This window comes from Heteronotia binoei, chromosome 21, assembly GCF_032191835.1.
Source record: "Heteronotia binoei isolate CCM8104 ecotype False Entrance Well chromosome 21, APGP_CSIRO_Hbin_v1, whole genome shotgun sequence".
Taxonomy (NCBI): Eukaryota; Metazoa; Chordata; class Lepidosauria; order Squamata; family Gekkonidae; genus Heteronotia; species Heteronotia binoei.
In genome coordinates this window covers 22,819,087-22,839,130 of record NC_083243.1, presented here as the reverse complement: position 1 = coordinate 22,839,130, position 20,044 = coordinate 22,819,087, and the positions used below count along the sequence as shown (strand labels likewise).

The window sequence follows — 20,044 nt, the reverse complement described above, 5'->3', positions numbered from 1 at the left end:
GAGAGAAAGAGAGAGAAAGAGAGAGAAAGAGAGAGAAAGAGAGAGAGAGAGAGAAAGAAAGAAGAAAGAAAGAAAGAAAGAAAGAAAGAAAGAAAGAAAGAAAGAAAGAAAGAAAGAAAGAAAGAAAGAAAGAAAGAAAGAAAGAAAGAAAGAAAGAAAGAAAGAAAGAAAGAAAGAAAGAAAGAAAGAAAGAAAGAAAGAAAGAAAGAAAGAAAGAAAGGTCTCTGTACTAGCATGGCCTCTTAGTGAAGCATGCTGAAAAGGGATTCTAAAGACCCAGAACAGAATAGCCTTGGAGAGGAACAAGAAGAAACAAAGTAGTAACATAATTATATGGCCTTGCATAGATCAGAAGCTAACTCATTATCAATAGGTATAATTTGTTGAAGCCCAGGTGCAGGTGTGCCCAAACATCACAAGAACATCCAGCTTCACAGAAGTGAAGACATGATTGAAAGATGGGCGTGTTGGTTACGGGCCAAAAGGTATATGAATGAGAAATCTATAGTGCTATTTTATTTGTTAAGATAACAAGTAGCAAGAACTAGCAGTTTCTGTCCAGGTGGGGACTGCAGCCATATTGGTCTGAAGCAGTAGAGCAAAGTTTGAGTCGAGAAGCACTTTTAAGACCAACAAAGTTTTATTCAAGGTATGAGCTTTCGTGTGCATGCACTGGGCTCAAACTTTGTCCTAACGGTTTTTATATATATTTAAGAAGACATTTCAAGTATAGATAATCTTGTATGGCAGTTGAAATTATAAGATAAAAAGAACATGTACCCATATCAAGTGGACAATCAGCTATTGTTAGATTATTCTAAAATCCTATAAATATGGGAAACTGAATTGATTGAGAGCTTCTTTTCCGAAAGGGCTCTTTTCCTGTGACCTTATTTTCAGGTAAGAAGTTCCGATGAACTGATATAATTGCTCTCCTTTCATTGTCTATGTAACAGTGATGGATGTTACAATTTTCTGTTGGTGTAGTCAGTATCAAGAATGCAATAGCTATGCTTTAATAAAGAGCTTAACAAGTGAGCAGAGATTCTCTAATAATACTTACTTGTGCAGTATAACCAGAACAAACCTAAAGCATTGCTGAGGTGTAGCTCCAGCCAGCAATGATCTGATATAGGCAAGGAGACTAAATGTTTAGGGATTCTTGAGTGCATGCCTATATCTAAATCAGGACTGACTTGAATCGTTATAATACTATGAGTCAAATAACAGTCAATAAAAAGCATAAAACGTTAAAGCATAAAAGTTAAAACGGATAAAAGGAAGTACTTCTTCACCCAAAGCGTGATTAACATGTGGAATTCACTGCCACAGGAGGTGGTGGCGGCCACAAGCATAGCCACCTTCAAGAGGGGTTTAGATAAAAATATGGAGCAGACGTCCATCAGTGGCTATTAGCCACAGTGTGTGTGTATGTATAAATTTTTTTGCCACTGTGTGACACAGAGTGTTGGACTGGATGGGCCATTGGCCTGATCCAACATGGCTTCTCTTATGTTCTTATGTTCTTATAAAAGTAGTATGTTTAAACTATGACTTGTGCAGAAAATTCTGCTTAGTGTATCAGATGTAAGAGAGAGCCAGTTTGGTGTAGTGGTTAAGTGCGTGGACTCTTATCTTGGAGAACCGCATTTGATTCCCCATTCCTCCACTTGCAGCTGCTGGAATGGCCTTGGGTCATAGCTCTCAGCCATAGCAGCTCTCGTAGGAGTTGTCCTTGAAAGAGCAGTTTCTGGAAGAGCTCTCTCAGCCCCACCCATCTCACAGGGTGTCTGTTGGGGGGAAGAAGATAACGAAGATTGTAAGCCACTCCGAGTCTCTGATTCAGAGAGAAGGGCGGAGTATAAATCTGAAATTCTTCTTCTTCTAAGTTAATGAACCCTAGTTTGCTCAGGAATCCAAAAGTTCTCCATCTCTTGTCTCCTCTCCGTATCTCAGTCCAGGGAGGAAATATTCCCTTTACTGTGTCTCTGTGGCCAAATGACTGAGTAAAGTAGTGTTATTGAATGAACTGATTTGTCAGTTCAGACACCATGGCAAACCACAACTAATACAATCAACTGTTGGAGAGAGAGGAAGGGAAGGTGATTGCAAGCTGCTTTGAGACTCCTTAAAGGTAGAGAGAAATGGGGCATAAAAACCACCTCTTCTTCTTCTACCTCTCAAGATGCCTGCTGTAGGAAGGGAAGGTAGGGAAAATGTGGGTTATAACAACCAACTCACCTTCTATACCAGGGAAATTCTATGTTATAGCTCTGTATGTACTCCTGTGTATAGTATGCTGCAAGTTGGATCCTAGTTTCCAATTTTGCATCATTAATGTGTGGTGCTTGCACAGGGGGCAACCTTTACCTTTTTATATCTCCTAATAGCAGATTCGGTAGCCGAATCTGATTTGGGAGATATTCGGCTATTCCCGAATATACGGCCCCATTATACCTTATGGGGCATTGAAATCAATGGCAAAATAGGGTATAATAAAGGCAGATGGAGGGGAGGGGGTATGAGGTAGAGGCCCCAAATTTACAGGACAGCTGCAGGGGCCTCTCCCCTATAGAACCCCCAAAGTGTGGCCTAATATGCAAATGAATTCCTGCTGGACTTTTTCTACCAAAAAAACCCCTGGAACTGTCCATGATGCAAGCTTGAAGGTGTCTAGTTTTCTAAACATTTTGAGATATTATAGATTTCTTTCCTCTTGTTTCTTTCTGTAAAGCTTGCAAATTTTCATTATAAACAAATTTTTGGAAAAAATCAACAGCCAGCAAATACAAAGTTCCCAGTGTCTAAATTTTTTTATTACCTGATCGATCATTTTCCGAGCCTCTTCCACTTCTTTATCTTGCGATTCGGTCTCAATGGTGTATGTGCCTGTTTCACTCAAGCTGTCCTCTTCCTCGTGCTTCCTAGCTTTGACCAAGTTAGGATCGACAATAGGCGCAGGGACGGTTTCAGGTGGTGAGGGTACTACCACCCGTGGGGTGAGCGGTGCAGGCATAGGAGGCGGCTTCTCCACAGCTTTCACGGCTTGAGAGCTCTCTTTCAGGCATTCGGCAGCAAAATCCTGTGCAATTTTTGACTTCCGCCCGGCACTGCCATGATTTTTTACTGAAGACCTTGACGTGGAGGATGAGGAAGAGCTGATCCGTTCCTCTGTCTTCTCCCTCTTAAAGGAGCCAGCTCGTGGAGTGTTGAAAGGGCTTGGCCCTTTCGTTCCTCCAGGGGCCAGGTATGATGATGGTGCTGAACTCCCTGGTTTCTCAGCGGGGACGGTAATTTTTCGTTTCTCAACCTTGGTCTTCAGGGCAGCATCCACTTCATTCTGGGTGGCGTGGCCACTGTGCGTGAAAGACTGCGACCTCTTCTTCCGAGGCGTGTCATCGTCGAAGAACTCGATGACGAACGCTTGCTGGTTGTGAAGCATTTCCTGAGGGTCGCGCCGAATTTGCCGCTGGAGTTTGGATTGCTCGCCCATGTGGTCGTGGACAGCTGACTCCTTTTCAGGTTTGGGTGCAACTGGGTCTTCCGAATCGCTCTGTGTTCCGTCTTCGTGTCTGTTACCTGCAAAGTTCAGGCACAATTAGTTGTCCTGGTATGAAGCTTACTGAATCAAACATCGATCTCACTGAGCTAGCATTTTCAAGACCATTGCTCTGGAAACTAAGATATATTATGTTAAAACCATGCAAAGGGTACGATTCAGTTGCTGTTCTGCTACCATGATCTTCATCCAATATGGCTGAGGACTTGTTTACCTGAGGGACTGTCTGTCCCTGCACATTCCCCAGAGAGTACTAAGATCTGGATCTCAACATCTCCTAGTGATCCCTGGGCTGAAAGAGGCGAGACTGTCGACCACCAGGGATCGGGCCTTTTCAGTGGTAGCCCCCTCCTGGTGGAATAAATTGCCGGAAGAGGTTAGGGCCTTGTGGAACCTCGCTAAGTTTCGCAAGGCCTGTAAGACCGCTCTCTTCTGGCAAGCCTTCAGTCGACTGTAGGAGAATTCTGGAACAACTGTTGTCCTGTTGTCCTGAGAATATGAGTAACATCTCATTTGTTAGCACCAACTGTAGGTTGTTTTAACTTGTACTGTTTAATGGTTTTATTGATTTTACAACTGCAATCATAGTATACTATGATTTGATGTAAGCTGCCCTGAGCCTGCCTCAGCAGGGAGGGCGGGGTATAAATCGAATTAAACATACACATACACATAAACAAACCTGGAGCTTACTTGCTTGAGCTATCTGGAAGAACCTTCCAGCAAAATTTGCACCTGCTCTCTGCTTGTTCATACCCTGATTAACAACAGGACAACCTCTTTGAATGTCAGAAGAAAAAAAAGCACCCCCATACTATATGTGGTGGGACTGTCCCACAGTGTCAAACTTCTGGAACAAAGTGGTAGAGCAAATAAAACTTATATTCGATCTAACCATTCCAGTGGATTTTAAACTTCTTTTATTTGATATCTGGTCTGATAAATTGGTGAGTAAAGATCAGAAATCTTTAATCTCGACGATGTTGGCGATAGCTCGTATGACGAGTGCTAAAAATTGGAAACCCCCACATACTCCCACGTTTGAAATGTGGTATGATAAAGTTATGGGACCAGTATGTAATGGGTAAGACAATGGATAACCCTTTCTTCGAAAGTGATACTGATTTGGCTATAGATTATGATTTGCTTTGGGCCCCGGTTTTGGAATTTTGGGGGGATATTTCTTTTTTGCCTAATAGAATAAATGGTAGGCTTCCTCTTAATTCTTAATACCCAGCGTATTATGTATTTGTTTTTGTAAATTGTTTGTTATATGCATCCAGTGATCTAAATTGGACTCTTGTATGTTGGATTTGTATTTCTGTTATTTGTTTCCCCTATGTTCTCTATGTTCCCTGTGTTCCCCTTGTGTTGGTTTGGATTCAATATAATAATAATAAAACTTTTAAAAAAAACTTGCACCTGCTCTCTGCTTGTTCATACCCTGATTAACAACAGGACAACCTCTTTGAATGTCAGGAGAAAAAAAGTACCCACAATTTGGGAAGACACTGGTGAGCCAGCAAACAACAACGCGGAGAGGTGGGTCACACCTAGCCAGATATACTACACGTAAGTGGCATATCGATTTTTGTTTTTGCACAAGAGTAAAGGAGTATGACTGTTTTAAGAATTTCAACACGAAGCATCAGAAGTTATGCTTTGAGGAACACACTTATTTATTCATTCATTTTCCATTATTTGTAGTCCACCTTTCTCGCCGACACTCAAGGAGGATTACAACAATGCAAGTCAATGCAATCAACAGGATTTCAAGATAAAATATGAATGAAAATAAAGCCAGCATATTGCCTTGCCTTAAAAGGTGCTTTGTCAGCACGGTCCTAGCTGGGCTCCAGAAGACCAGTGGAAGATTTTCTATTCAAACTTCCAGTTCCCAGAACTACGGTAGGAGATTCACAGTTGGAATGGGTTCATACAAGGACCGTCACAGGGCTGCACTCAGGCCTCTGCTAAAACTGTAACTTTAAGTTCTATAGTAACGAGCTTCTAGACTTGAAACTTTGGTTCAGTTTCCCAGGAGATTTTAGGACACTTCTGGTGATGTGACCTTTCTGGTACACATAACACGGTACATGATTTTTGCCTTATATGATTTTTCCTTTTTGAAATGTTCATACACTGTTTTATGTGGCCCCAGAAGGTGGGATCAGAACCAATAGGTTGAAATTAAATCAAAAGAGTATCCGGCTCAACATTAGGAAGAAGTGCACTTTCTGACCGTTAGAGCGGTTCCTCAGTGGAACAGGCTTCCTCGGGAGGTGGTGGGCTTTCCTTCCTTGGAGGTTTTTAAACAGAGGCTAAATGGCCATCTGACAGCAATGCGGATCTTGTGAATTTAGGGGGAGGTATTTATGAATTTCCTGCATTGTGCAGAGAGTTGGACTAGATGACCCTGGAGGTTCCTTCCAATTCTATGATTCTATGAATTCTAAATAGGTAGAGCAGGGGTGTCAAACTCATTCGTTATGAGGACCGGATCTGACATAAATGAGACCTTGTTGAGGTGGGACATGTCGGGTTGGGCCAAGCCATGTCGGGACAGGCCATGTGTGTACCTATTTAAGATTACGTAGCAGAGATATAAACTTTATAAAGGACACAAACACAATTAAATATATAACTATATTTTAAAAACTTAAAACATTAGCACTTGTTGGTCTTAAAGGTGCTTTCTTTGTATTTCTCTCATGGGATCTAGGGAACTGGGCAAAAGAAGCTGTGGCTCTTTCCTTCCTTCCCCTAGGGACTGGGGTGGGTGGGGAAGGAGTCTCAGCCAATAGAAGGAAGAGAGGCTTGGCTCAGTAGCTCTGCTGTGCAATTGAGGGAGCCTGGAAAAACAAGCTCTGCCTCCCCCCCCCTTCCTTCCCAAGGGAGGAGCCTCAGCTAATGGAAAAAAATAGAGGTTTTGCTTTGTAGCTCCTGCGCAATTGAGCAAGCCTTGCAAAGCAAGCTGTGATGCAGAAGGAAGCAAGATAGAGGGAGCAGGAAGCAGATGACAGCCAGTTGCTTGGGGGCCTGATAGGAGCCCTTCAGGGGCCTAATTTAGCCCCTGGACATCATGTTTGACACCCCTGCTCTACCACTTAGCCACGGCTCCTCGCTTGCCTCAGGACTCTGCCAGCTTCCAGTCTGGCTTTACCAAAAGCTCACTGGACTCATTCTACTTCTAACCCTCTTATTATATTATTTTAATACTTGGACTAAGTACTGGTATTACTACGGTGATGTTTAAACGAAGACAAAATTTGCACAACTTAAAGAAAAGAATGTTCCAGTAAGGAAAAAAAAAAGTTCAATGTTTTGCCTGAATGAACCAAAATGCAGAGAAAGTTTTGCAGCTGAGCCACTGGGAAAAGCTTCCTTGAACATCCAATCCAAATACTCCTATCTTCAACCTGCGAGTACCTGATTAATCAAACTAAATTCACAAGCCTTAATCAGACTAAATTCACAACTCCAGTTAACAACCAGCTACAGGGAGTTGCTGACAGGTCAAACCAGGCTTATTCTTTCTTGAGCTGGTATTTCTGATCCACACTAACAGTGTAATCCTGAGACTTTCTTGGGAGCAAGCCCCTTTGAATAGACCTGAGCACGATTCTGAGTAGACCCAATTAGGATTGCTCTCAAAAACGAAAATCCCTGCCCGGATCCCTTCCATTAAACTCCATAGAATGAAGTTAAGAGTCCAGTGGCACCTTTAAGAGGAACAAAGCTTTATTCAAGGTATGAGCTTTTGTGTTTGGTGTAGTGGTTAAGTGTTCGGATTCTTATCTGGGAGAACCGGGTTTGATTCTCCACTCCTCCACTTGCAGCTGCTGGAATGGCCTTGGGTTAGCCATAGTTCTCGTAGGAGTTGTCCTTGAAAGGGCAGCTTCTGTCAGAGGTCTATGAGCCCCACCTACCTCATAGGGTGTCTATTGTGTGTGGGGGGGGGGGGTAAAAGAGACTGTGACCGCTCTGAGACTCTGGGATTCAGAGTATAGGGTGGGATATAAATCCAATATCATCATCATCATCTTCTTCGAGACTCTGGGATTCAGAGTACAGGGTAGCATATAAATCTAATATCGTCACTTCTTCTTCTTCACTCTGGTATTCAGAGTATAGGGCAGGATATAAATCAAATATCATCATCATCTTCAGTGTGAACACGAAAGCTCATACCTTGAATAAAAATTTTGTTAGTCTTAAAGGTGCCACTGGACTCTAACTTCATTCTACTGCGTTCAGACTGTGTGCAGTTCTGGTCGCCGCACCTCAAAAAGGATATTATAGCATTGGAGAAAGTCCAGAGAAGGGCAACTAGAATGATTAAAGGGCTGGAGCACTATCCCTATGAAGAAAGGTTGAAACGCTTGGGACTCTTTAGCTTGGAGAAACGTCGACTGCGGGGTGACATGATAGAGGTTTACAAGATAATGCATGGGATGGAGAAAGTAGAGAAAGAAGTACTTTTCTCCCTTTCTCACAATACAAGAACTCATGGGCATTCGATGAAATTGCTGAGCAGAAAAGTTAAAACGGATAAAAGGAAGTACTTCTTCACCCAAAGGGTGATTAACATGTGGAATTCACTGCCACAGGAGGTGGTGGCGGCCACAAGTATAGCCACCTTCAAGAGGGGTTTAGATAAAAATATGGAGCACAGGTCCATCAGTGGCTATTAGCCACAGTGTATGTGTGTATATAAAATTTTTTGCCACTGTGTGACACAGAGTGTTGGACTTGATGGGCCGTTGGCCTGATCCAACATGACTTCTCTTATGTTCTTATGTTCAGACCAACACGGCTACCCACCTTGATCTATCAACTCCATGCTTACCTTTCAGAGTTCTCACGTGCACCGGGAGGTCGCTTTTGGTGCTGTAGACATCATCTCCCACCGCCTGCCTTCTCATGAGGCAGGGGTCATTCTGTACCAGCCAGTCGGCCACTTTGTTCTCCACCGAAATCATCTCGGTGTGGCCAGCTTCCTTGCTGAGGTTCCTTCTCTGCCTGAGTGAAAATTTAGTTACGTGATCTTTTATCTTGATTTTGCCCGGAGTGCAGTCGTCGAACTCAATGGTGAAAGAGGCATGGCTTTGCACGACAGGCAGCACTGCCGCGTCAACATCCTTGGTGGGGATCTCGTGGACTTGCGCCTCTGGAGATTTCACCGGCTGCTGGAATTCTTTTGTCGGGATTTCGAAATAACTGGGTTCTCTCCGGAAGGCATACACGGAGTCGCCTTGAGAATCTCTGTAGCCACTGATGTTACCGTTGATTTCTTCTTCGTGTTGGACTATTTCTTTTGTTCTTTCTAAAGGTTAAAAATGAAAAATTGAGGGGAGGGGCGGAGATATTCAAAACATACACCAGAGCAGGGGTGGGCAAACTGCAGCTTGGGAGCTACATGTGGCTCTTTCACACATACTGTGTGGCTCTCAAAGCCCCCGCCACCCTGTCAGACAGCTTGGAGAAATAATTTACATGTGGGAATTCTGAAAGGTAAGCATGGAGTCAAACCGAGCCAGCCTGCAACTTGGGGAATGCATTTAAAGTTGCTTTATTTCCACCCCTCTCTCTCCCTGTTCCCTCCCCTATCTATTTTCCTTCCTTCCTTCCTTCCTTCCTTCCTTCCTTCCTTCCTTCCTTCCTCGTCTTGTGGCTGTCAGACATCTGACATTCATGTATTGCAGCTCTCAGACATCTGAAGTTTATTTTTATGGCTCTTATGTTAAGCAAGTTTGGCCACCCCTGCACCAGAGGTTAGTGTGACCAGTGTGCTTTAGACACCAAATAATAGGTTGCTTTTACTATTCTAACTTGATTCTAACTTGATGTTACAATTTTTATGTCGCAAGTTTGTTCACAGTTTTTCTCTTCCTAGTTTACTATTATAAAAACTCTGTGCCTGTGGCAGGTTAAAGTGAATGTGATCAGCACAGGGTCACCCAGGGATCTGAACACATGAAACTGCCTTATGTTCATTGGTCCATCAAGGTCAGTATTGTCTACTCTGACTGGCAGAGGCACTCCAGAGTCTCAAGCAGAGGTCTTTCCCATCACCTTCTACTTGGTCCTTTTAACCAGAGATGCCAGGGACTCAACCTGGGAGCTTCCTCATTCAAAACAGACCCTCTACCACAGAGTCACAGCTTCTCCCCACAGCTGAATGGGGATCTAACTATTAAGCCTGTCGCCATTACTCTACACTGGTTCTACGGTGATTTGACTGACTTGGATCCCAAGGTTTGTCCTGCTGGCACAGAACCAGGGGTGGAATTCTAGCAGGAGCTCCTTTGCATATTAGGCCACACACCCCTGATGTAGCCAATCCTCCAAGAGCATACAAGGCTCATTTTTGTAAGCTCTTGTAGGATTGGCTACATCACGGGTGTGCGGCTTGATATGCAAAGGAGCTCCTGTTAGAATTCTGCACAGAACAACTCTTTGGTTTGATGAGGAGGGGAGAGGAATTGCTGACAATTTTCACCCTCCTGCCCCAGATTTGAGTTCTTCTCCACAAACTGTTTTTTCGGGTCCACTGACCTAAAGGAGCAGTTCACAGAGAAGTGGAAGATATGAGTGGAAAATAGGGAAGTGATCTTCCTTGAGCAGAATTTGGCTAGCACTGTTTAGAATCCAAGCCAGTGTGTCTTAGGCGAAGTAAAAAAATAAGTCAAAAATAAATAAATAGTATTAGTAAGATACTTCAAGAAACCCGGAGATGTCTGCCATTTTTATCCTACCTTCTTCTAATATATGGTTCTACCTTCTCACATCACATTTTACCATCAAAATACTCTTTAAAATTTTTGTTAAAAGTTTGTTTTATTGCTATTGTAAGCCACCTTGCAGCCCTGTGGCACAGAATGGTCAGCTGTAGTACTGTAGTCCAAGCTCTGCTCATGACATGAGTTTGATCCCAGTGGAAGCTGGGATCAGGTAGCCGGCCCAAGGTTGACTCAGCTTTCCATCCTTCTGAGATTAGTAAAATGAGTACCCAGTTTGCTGGGGGGAAAGTGTAGATGACTGAGGAAGGCAATGGCAAACCACCCCGTAAAAAGTCTGCCAAAACATCATGATGTGACATCACCCCAGAGTCAGAAACGACTGGTGCTTGCACAGTGGACTACCTCTTCCTTTAAGCCACTGTGAGTTCTGCAAGGAAAATAGGCAGCCAATATATATTTTCTAAAAATGAATAAAATAATACCTGAATAATGTTCTTCTTGCCTCCTATCATCCGAGGTCTCCAACTTATTATTGGCATCATCCTCACCCCACCATGATGGCTGGCCATAAAGGGGCGTGCGGTACGTACTCGTTGTCGTCTCTGGAGATGGGATTTTTTTCAAACACAAAAATAAAAAGTTAAAAGTTAACTTCCTGTAAAGTACCACTAGAGAAACATCATCTGACTCTAGAAGGTGACAGAGTACACATTCTAGATCAGGGATGTCAAACGTGTAGTTCAGGGGCTGAATCAGGACCCCAGAGAGCCGGTTTGGTATAGTGGTTAAGTGTGCGGACTCTTATCTGGGAGAACCGGGTTTGATTCCCCACTCCTCCACTTGCACCTGCTAGCATGGCCTTGGGTCAGCCATAGCTCTGGCAGAGGTTGTCCTTGAAAGGGCAGCTGCTGTGAGAGCCCTCTCCAGCCCCACCCACCTCACAGGGTGACTGTTGTGGGGGAGGAAGGTAAAGGAGATTGTGAGCCGCTCTGAGACTCTTCGGAGTGGAGGGCGGGATATAAATCCAATATCTTCTTCTTCTATCAGGCCCCCGAGCAACTGGCTGCCAACTGCTTTCTTCTCCCTATACCTTGCTTCCTTCTGCATAACAGCTTGTTTTGCAAGGCTTGCTCAATTGCCCAGGAGCTACAGAGCAAAACCTCTATTTTCTCCATTGGCTGAGGCTCCTCTCTTGGGGAGGAATAGCTTGCTTTGCCGGCTCTCTCAGTCACACAGCAGAGCTAATGAGTCAGGCCTCTCTTCCTTCTATTGATTGAGGTTCCTCCCCCTCCTGGTCCCCTGGGGAAGGAAGGAAACAGCCAGAGCTTCCTTTGCACCTAATCTTAAATAGGTACACATGTGGCCCAGCCTGACATGGCTCGGCCCAACCCGACATGGCCCGGCCCAACAAGGTCTCATTTATGTCAGATCTGGCCCTCATAACAAATGAATCTGATACCCCTGTTCTAGATAGCATTCTGGATGATAGAGCACATCTTTATTCCTAAGAATGCCTTTTAGGAAGCTACATAATGTATTTAACTGAATTGTGTTCTACTCAAAGTTTTGGATACCTGAAATTGGTAGAACTCCTTCACTACAAACACAAAGGCTCAGATCTGAGTTTAAGGGTAGAATCATCTGATATTGCACTACAGTCATGATTTCAGCTCCTGCTTTTTCCCGGTCTAGACAGAAAAATACAGGAGCAAAATAACAACTACAGAGCAATACCTTAAAAATATATCGATGTGGCCAGGGTTCTGCCTAGGCTAGTTTTTATAAAAAGTTAAACACAGTTCATAACCCTAGCCACATCTCTTTAGCCACAGTTAACTCCTGTGCAGATACATTCTTATCCACAATAAAAGCCATGTTGATGCAGGATTCCAAGGTCAGACATAAGTTTCCTAGTCACAGCGAAGGAAGACCCTGCATTACATTTGCTTTGATCTTAAACCCAGCTTTTAGGAGTTCTAGAAGGGAATACATTTGTGCTTCTACAGCTCTAACAAGAAGGTGTCAAAACACAACAGCTATTAAGAACATAAGAGAAGCCATGTTGGAACAGGCCAATGGCCCATCCAGTCCAACACTCTGTGTCACACGGTGGCCAAAAAACTCAGGTGCCATCAGGAGGTCCATCAGCAGGGCCAGAACTCCAGAAGCACTCCCACTTGGCTCCCCAAGCCACTGATAGATCTGCAGCAGTGAATTCAACCATGCAGAAAGCTATGCAGAATGCACAGCAAAGTCGAGTCAGCAAGCACAAAGATTTTAATTTATGGTAGATATTCCACTGCTTTATTTCTGTTCATATTTCTACCATGCTTTGCTCCCCAATGAGGATACAAAGCAACTTACAACATCATACTCCCTCACCCTCTCCTTCATTTTATGCTCACAACAACTAGCCTGTGAGGTAAGTTGGTTGTGAGAGAGCAAATGATCCAGCTCACCCAGATGAGCTTCCATGCAAGAATGAGGATTTGAACCTGGTTCTCTCAGATCTCAGTCCAACAGTATACCCCCCTACAGTTTGGTATAGAGGTTAAGTGTGCACTCTTATCTGGGAGAACCAGGTTTGATTCCTCATTCCAACTGCTGGAATGGCCTTGGGTCAACCGTAGCTCTGGCAGAGTTGTCCTTGAAAGGGCAGCTTCTGGGAGAGCTCTCTCAGCCCTACCTACCTCACAGGATGTCTGTTGTTGGGGGAAAAGGTAAAGGAGATTGTAAACTACTCCGGGACTCTGAGATTCAGAGTGAAGGGTGGGATATAAATCCAACATCTTCTATCTTCTACACCATACTGGCTCTTTTTGGTGACTCTCCAAAACCTGAACTTTCTTCAGAAGAACATTTTATGGAGACTGGCTTGCAATGTCTCGGTCCAAGTCTTGAACGGGATTAAATTCCAGCACAGATTTTGCCTCTGTCTTGAGTCTTACCTGGGGCCATAGTATGTATTATTTTAACCATTCTAACACATGCTGAGAATTAGGAACAGGGCTTGCTAGGGCTTGAAACGCACGATCCATGTTCTCTCATGCAAACATGAAAGATGGCTCTTCTGATAGTTTCTTCCATGATGCAGACTGAGTTTCTCTTTCTTCTTCTTATCGTTGTTGTTATTTTAATACAGTACTCTGTTAGAATGTGAGAGTAGGCTTAAGATACCCATAGTGATTTTTCTAAATGAACATCATTTCTAATTTTGAGAGAAAGCACTTGTAGTAGCTAAAAAAAGGGCCAAGCTACAACCACGGGCGTTGAATTCTTTTTTTTAAATGAGAGCTGGATCAGACATAAATGTTGCTTTGATAGGAAACTGGTGCTCCCTAAAAATCATTAAGGACTGAGCATAGTTAAGAGCAGATGAGAGGTAGCGTTGCCATTCTATTGGTGGGGCCTAGAGTTTTCCTATAGTTACAACTGGTCCCCTGGAGAAAATGCCTGCTTTGGAGGGTGAACTTGATGGCACTGTACCCCACAGAGGTCCTTCCCCCCCAAGCCCTGCCCTGCCCTCCTCTCCAGGCTCCACCTCCAAATCTCCAGGAATTTCCCAACCCGGATTTGGCAACTCTACCAAGAAGGCCTCATCTGGATCTTCACTAGAGTTACCAGCTCCACGCTGGGAAATGTCTAGAGATTTTGGGGAGGATATAATACCATTGAGTCCACCTTCCATAGCAGCCAATTACTCCAGGTGAACAGATATTGATCACCTGGAGATCAGTTGTAATCCTAAGAGATTGGCAACTCTAGTTTCTACCCAACTTGGAGAGCTCTGAGGAGAATTCTTCTCCACAGTAAGAACCACTCATAGACTCTCAGAACCACTTCTTATGTTAGAAAATTCCTACACAGAAGAGGCCTGCTTATAGGAATTATTATATGATAGCTCTACCTCTGACTAGATAGATAGAGTCACTGGAAAGGGGGAACTGGAAAGGGGGAACACCGCTTCAATACTTCCTAAATCTCCACAGGTCTGAGGCAGATGATGTAGAAAACTTTGCTATAAGTGTGGGTAGGAACACATTCTCACACATGCCTGTGCAAGCAACTGTGGAGGATCAATGCCACGATACTGTTTAAACATGGGGACTCTTTAAGCATTACCCTAATCACACTGAAATCACTGTTCTGTGTGTATCTCCTACACAACTGAGGTAATGTTTGAAATTACTCAACCAGGTGGGCAGGGGCCAATCACACAGGTGCTTACTGTGGAACTGGCACCTTGCTGGCAAGGGGTGCCAATTGTATGAACATATCCATGCAATCAAACCACACCCATGTGACAGTGTCATTTAACTGCTACCTCAGCCACATTCACAAAAAAGGAGTTCCCTCACAGCTCAGGTTAATAGGCTCACTGAAAAGCCACAGAACCCAGTACTGGGCAAATCTCAATTCGTTTTTTCAAAAAGACCCCAAAACCCAAGCAGCAGTAGAAGTGTTTTATACCCCACTTTTCTCTACCATAAGGAATCACAAAGCAGCTTATAATCACCTTCCCTTCCTTCCCTCCATAACAGACAACTTGTGAGGCAGATGGGCCTGAGAGAGTTCTGAGAGAACTGTGACTGGCCCAAGGACACCCAGCTGGCTTCATGGGAAGGAAGAGCAGGAATCAAAATTGGTTCTCCAGATTAGAAACTGCCCCTCTTAACTACTAAGGGAACATAAGAATGTAAGAGAAACCATGTTGGATCAGGTCAATGGCTCATCCAGTCCAACACTCTGTCACTGCCACAGGAGGTGGTGGCGGCCACAAGCATAGCCACCTTCAAGAGGGGTTTAGATAAAATATGGAGCAGAGGTCCATCAGTGGCAATTAGCCACAGAGTGTGTGTGTGTGTGTGTATAAAAATTTTTGCCACTGTGTGACACAGAGTGTTGGAAAGGATGGGCCATTGGCCTGATCTAACATGGCTTCTCTTATGTTCTTATGTACTCTGTCATACAGTGGCAAAAAAACCCCTAGGTGCCATCAGGAGGTCCACCAATGGGACAAGGACACTAGAAACCCTCCCACTGTTGCCCCCCCAAGCACCAAGAATACAGAGCATTCCTGCCCCAGACAGAGAGTTCCATCTATACCAGGTCTACATCACACTGGTTCCTAGACCTTATGGAGATTTAGCTATACTTGAAAACTGCATAAGAGTGAGACTACAGAATCCAAAAGAATAGCTGAATAAGAATTCCAGTGGTCAGAGGACATTAGAACGCATGAAGCCGCCTTATTCTGAATCAGACCATCAATGCCAGTATTGTCTATTCAGACTGGCAAAAGCCCTCCAGGGTCTCAGATAGAGGTCTTTCACCCCACCTCCTACTTGATCCTGTTCAATGGAGAAGCTGGGGATTGAACCGGGGGCCTTCTGCATGCCAAGCAAGGTGTAAACACCTCTCCGTCCTCATCGCTTTTTCTTTTTAATCACATCACAGACAGCTTACAGTGATCCCGTATGGTTTTCAAGGCAAGAGACATCCAGAGGATGCTTGCCATTGTCTTTCTTTGAGTAATACCTTTGGTATTCCAAAGCAGGGCCAACTAAGGCCGATTCCCCACTAGCCTTATGCCGCTCTCCCTCTCCTCTTCTCCGCGGGGCTTCTGTCAGATTTCACACTATCTGCCCCAGGGCTGCAGCTCACTCCGCCTCTTTCGTGCAGCAAACAAGATCCTCTAAAAACCAGTTTCTGTTTGCCGTGCAAAAAAGGCGAAGCGAGTTGCGGCCCAGGGCAGATAGTGTGAAATCCGACAGAAGCCCTACAGAGCAGAGGAGCGTGAGAGCAGCATAAGGCTAGTGGGGAATCGGTCTAATACTAACCAGGGCTGACCCAGCTTGGCATCCGAGAACAAAATTAATTACACAAACCCAGGAACCAAGCAAAACACAAAGGCTGTAGGTGAGAGCAAAGCTTCAGTGAAAAGTAACTAAGCCACGCTCCGTCATTTCCACGGTACTTAAGCCGGTCTCTTTGAAGGCAGCTCATTAACCGCCTGTCCAAAATGCCCCCACCCTCCACCACCACTTCATGCCAGCCTGCCCAGATGGCACAGATTCATCCCAGCCCTTTTCTTGGCTCATCAATTCCAGCAGACAGCCTGGGCACAGGCAGGGATTGGGGGGATGGTGGAGCACGGGGAGAGACAATATCCATTTAAATGACAGGATTAAGGTCAGCTTGAGCACTTGTCTAGATAAATATTGAACTGTTGGTGACAGCGCGATGCAGTGAAAGCAGTCGGCAGGCAGGCAACCTCTTCCCAGACCAGCTCCTACAGTTGTAAGTTAATCAAAATACTAAGGGAGAGGAGGAGAACTGGATCAACACACAGAGGGATGGAGTACCAGCAAAATATTTATCTCCTTGCAGTACCCTGCAGCCCTCAGTGAGCTTACAGGGATGTGAAACATGTGGCCTGGGGATGGATCAGGTCCCTGGAAGGCTCGTATCAGGCCCCCGAGAAAGTCTGCTTCCTCCTCCCTCTCTCTTGCTTCTTTCTGCATCACACCTTGCTTTGCCAGGCTTGTGCAATCGCACAGGAGCAACAGAGCAAAGCCTTTATTTTCTCTATTGGCTGAGGCTCCTCCCTTGGGGAAGAAGGGGGGGAGGGACCGCTTGCTTTGTCAGCTCTCACAATCATACAGCAGAGCTACTGAGCCAAGCTTCTCTTCCTTCTATTGGCTGAGGCTCCTCCCCCTCCTCATCCCCTGTGAAGGGATGGAAAGAGCCAGTTTGCCCAGTTCCCTCGATCCTAAAGGAAAAATACAAAGAAAGCATCTTTTTTTAAAAAAAAGAAAAGAAAAGTTTGCACTAGCCCAAATGCATTTGTATGAATTACCTGCCTAGACATAACAAGCAAATCGTTTTCGATTTCTGTAAAATATTTCCTAGCTGGTTGTCTGGAGGAGCCTTGTACTTACCACTGACGATCAAGTACATAAGAACATAAGAGAAGCCATGTTGGATCAGGCCAATGGCACATCCAGTCCAACATTCTGTCACACAGTGGCCACAAAACAAAACAAAAATATCTCCACCAGTCTCTGGTGCCATCAGGAGGTCCACCAGTGGAGCTAGAAGCCCTTCCACTGTGCCCCCCTCAAGCACCAAGAATACAGAGCATCACTGCCCCAGACAGTTCCAATAATATGCTGTGGCTAATAGCCACTGATGGACCTCTGCTCCATATGCTTATCCATTCCCCTCTTGAAGCTGCCTATGCTTGTAGCCGCCACCACCTCCTGTGGCAGTGAATTCCACATGTTTTCCACAAGTACAGGGCTGCTTAAAACGCAGGCTTGAAATCAGCGCATATATACTTTCTGAGATCCAGGGTGGTGAAGTGGTTAAAGTGTCAGATTACAATCTGGGAGACCCAGGTTCAAACCCCCTCTCTGCCATGGAAGCTTGCTGGGTGACCTTGGGCCGGTCACGTTCTCTCAGCCTAACCTACCTGACAAGGTTGTTGTGAGGATAAAAGAGAGGCAAGGAGAATCATGCAAGCCGCTCTGGGTCCCCATTGGGGCGAAAGGCAGAATATAAATAAATAAAAAATTGCTGAAAGGTTTTTGTAGGATCACTCACAGTGGCTTTCTTTGCCTCCTCTGTTAGGTCTGCAATCTGAGTTCTGCAGAATTCGGGATTCCACAGTACCCAGAGCAAGGGTAGAGAGAAAGAGCTAGGAACACAAAAAATTGGGGGAGGGACAGCTGAGCAGGGGATCTAGGAGGGATCTCAGGAATCATGTCATAGAAATCTTTAGGAGTCAAGGTAAACCAGCAACCTCTTTCCTGTTTTTTTTACAAAAACCAACAAAACTAAAATGAGTGATAACAAAGAGGGCACTGTACGAGCTCGCTCCAGACAACGAATTTGAGAGCACGGCTAAAAATACCGCCTGGTCAAATCATAGAAAGGAGAGCTATGCACTAAAATAGGGCAGCTTCCCAGGAGACATCTTTTAATTGACGGCTCCTGCCACTTTGATGGTAGCTGCGGTTTCGTCTCTGCACAATGGTGTGTCTTTTTTTTACATTAACCCTAGAGTGTACAGGATCTTCAACTTTAACAAATTGTTTTAAAGCGGAGCAAAAAATGACCCTCTGACATACAGCTGAAAAGAGTGGGGTGGGCACATAAACCATTACGCAAATGGTTCTGAAGACCTGCAAGGGCAAAAAGAGAAATCCATATTGCCGCAGTCCAGCCCTTTCGCTACACCTACCGCAGCCAGAAAACGGACAGATGGCTTGCTGAGAAGCTGAAAGGAGAAGTTCAGTTTTAACCAGGGATGGAATTCTAGCAAGAGCTCCTTTGCATATTAGGCCACACCTCCCCGATGTAGCCAACCCTCGGAGAGCTTACAAAAAAGAGCCTTGTAAGCTCTTGGAGGATTGGCTACATCAGAGGTGTGGGGTCGCCTAATATGCAAAACTGCTCCTGCAAGAATTCCACCCCTGGCTTTAATGTCTTAAGGTTTACAGAACGCCTAAAGCCTCCGATTCTGATCAAGTGAGCTCGGCCTCACGAAAATCTAAGAGTGGAAAGTGCTGTCAAGTCACAGCCTACATATGGAGATCACAGAGGACAGGCCATATAGAGCCATCAATTAAAAGATTTCTCCTGGGAAGCTGCCCCATCTTAATGCATAGCTCTGCTTTCTCTGATTTGGCCAGGCAGTATTTTTAGCTATGCTCTCAAGCTTATTGTCTGGAGAGCCAGTTTGGTTCAGCGGTTAAGTGTGCAGACTCTTAGCTAGCTACATCGGGGGGGGGGGGGGCGGGGGCAGCCTAATATGCAAAGGAGTTCCTGCTACAAAAAAAGCCCTGTCGGTGGGACTTTAATAAGGTTGTTTTAAAAAATGTTGTGCACGAAGCGAAGCAAATGGCTAATTTTTCCCCTTCCTCTCCCACAATACAGCATTAAAATTCAGAGTTGCCCAATTAAATTGATTAGGAACAGATTTAAGACATGAAGGCTTGAAAGGCCTACTGATGAAGGCTAGAGCAAAAAAGTGACAAAAGCTGGATTACAGCTGAATATCAAGAAGCCAAAAGTAATGACCACTGCAGAATCACACACCTTTAAGGTTGATGATGAAGAAACTGAAATTGTTCAAGATTTGCCTTTCCTTGCCTTGCTCCAATCATCAACCAAAAGGGAGACTGCAACCAAGAAATCAGAGGGAGACTGAGACTGAGAAGGGCAGCTATGAAGGAGCTAAGAAAGATTTTTAAGTGCAAGCAGGGCTATTTTTGTAGCAGGATCTCCTTTGCATATTAGGCCACACACCCCTGATGTAGCCAATCCTCCAAGAGCTTATAGGGCTCTTCGTACAGGGCCTCCCTGTAAGCTCCAGGAGGATTGGCTACCTCAGGGGTGTGTGGCCTAATATGCAAAGGAGTTCCTGCTACAAAAAAAGCCCTGAGTGCAAGGATGTGTCACTGGTGACCAAGGTCAAGTTAATTCATTACACAGTATTTCCTGTTACTAGGTATGGTTGTGAAAGCTGGTCAGTGAAGAAAGCTGACAGGAAGAAAGCAGACTGTTCTGAAATGTGGTGTCAGAGGAGAGTTTTACAGATACCATGGACTACAAAGGAAACCAATATGTGAGTTCTAGACCGAATCAAGCCTGAACTCACCTTTTTAGAAGCTGAAATGACTGAGGCTATAACTGAGATCACATTGTAAGAAGAAGAGCCCGCTTCGGTGGGGTACGG

General features: G+C 44.6%; 1 protein-coding gene across 2 annotated transcripts in view; it reads right to left on the bottom strand.

Annotated features, from left to right (window-relative positions):
* CEP170B (centrosomal protein 170B) overlaps window positions 1–20,044 on the bottom strand; it is a 128,185-nt gene that overhangs the window by 43,350 nt on the left and 64,791 nt on the right. For both annotated transcript variants that reach the window (XM_060262925.1, XM_060262926.1), the window contains exons 6-8: window positions 10,785–10,904; window positions 8,409–8,885; window positions 2,822–3,579 (exon numbers count right to left, since the gene is read on the bottom strand). In XM_060262925.1, the coding sequence (XP_060118908.1) occupies window positions 2,822–3,579; window positions 8,409–8,885; window positions 10,785–10,904 (1,355 nt within the window). The remainder of the gene's footprint in view (window positions 1–2,821; window positions 3,580–8,408; window positions 8,886–10,784; window positions 10,905–20,044) is intronic.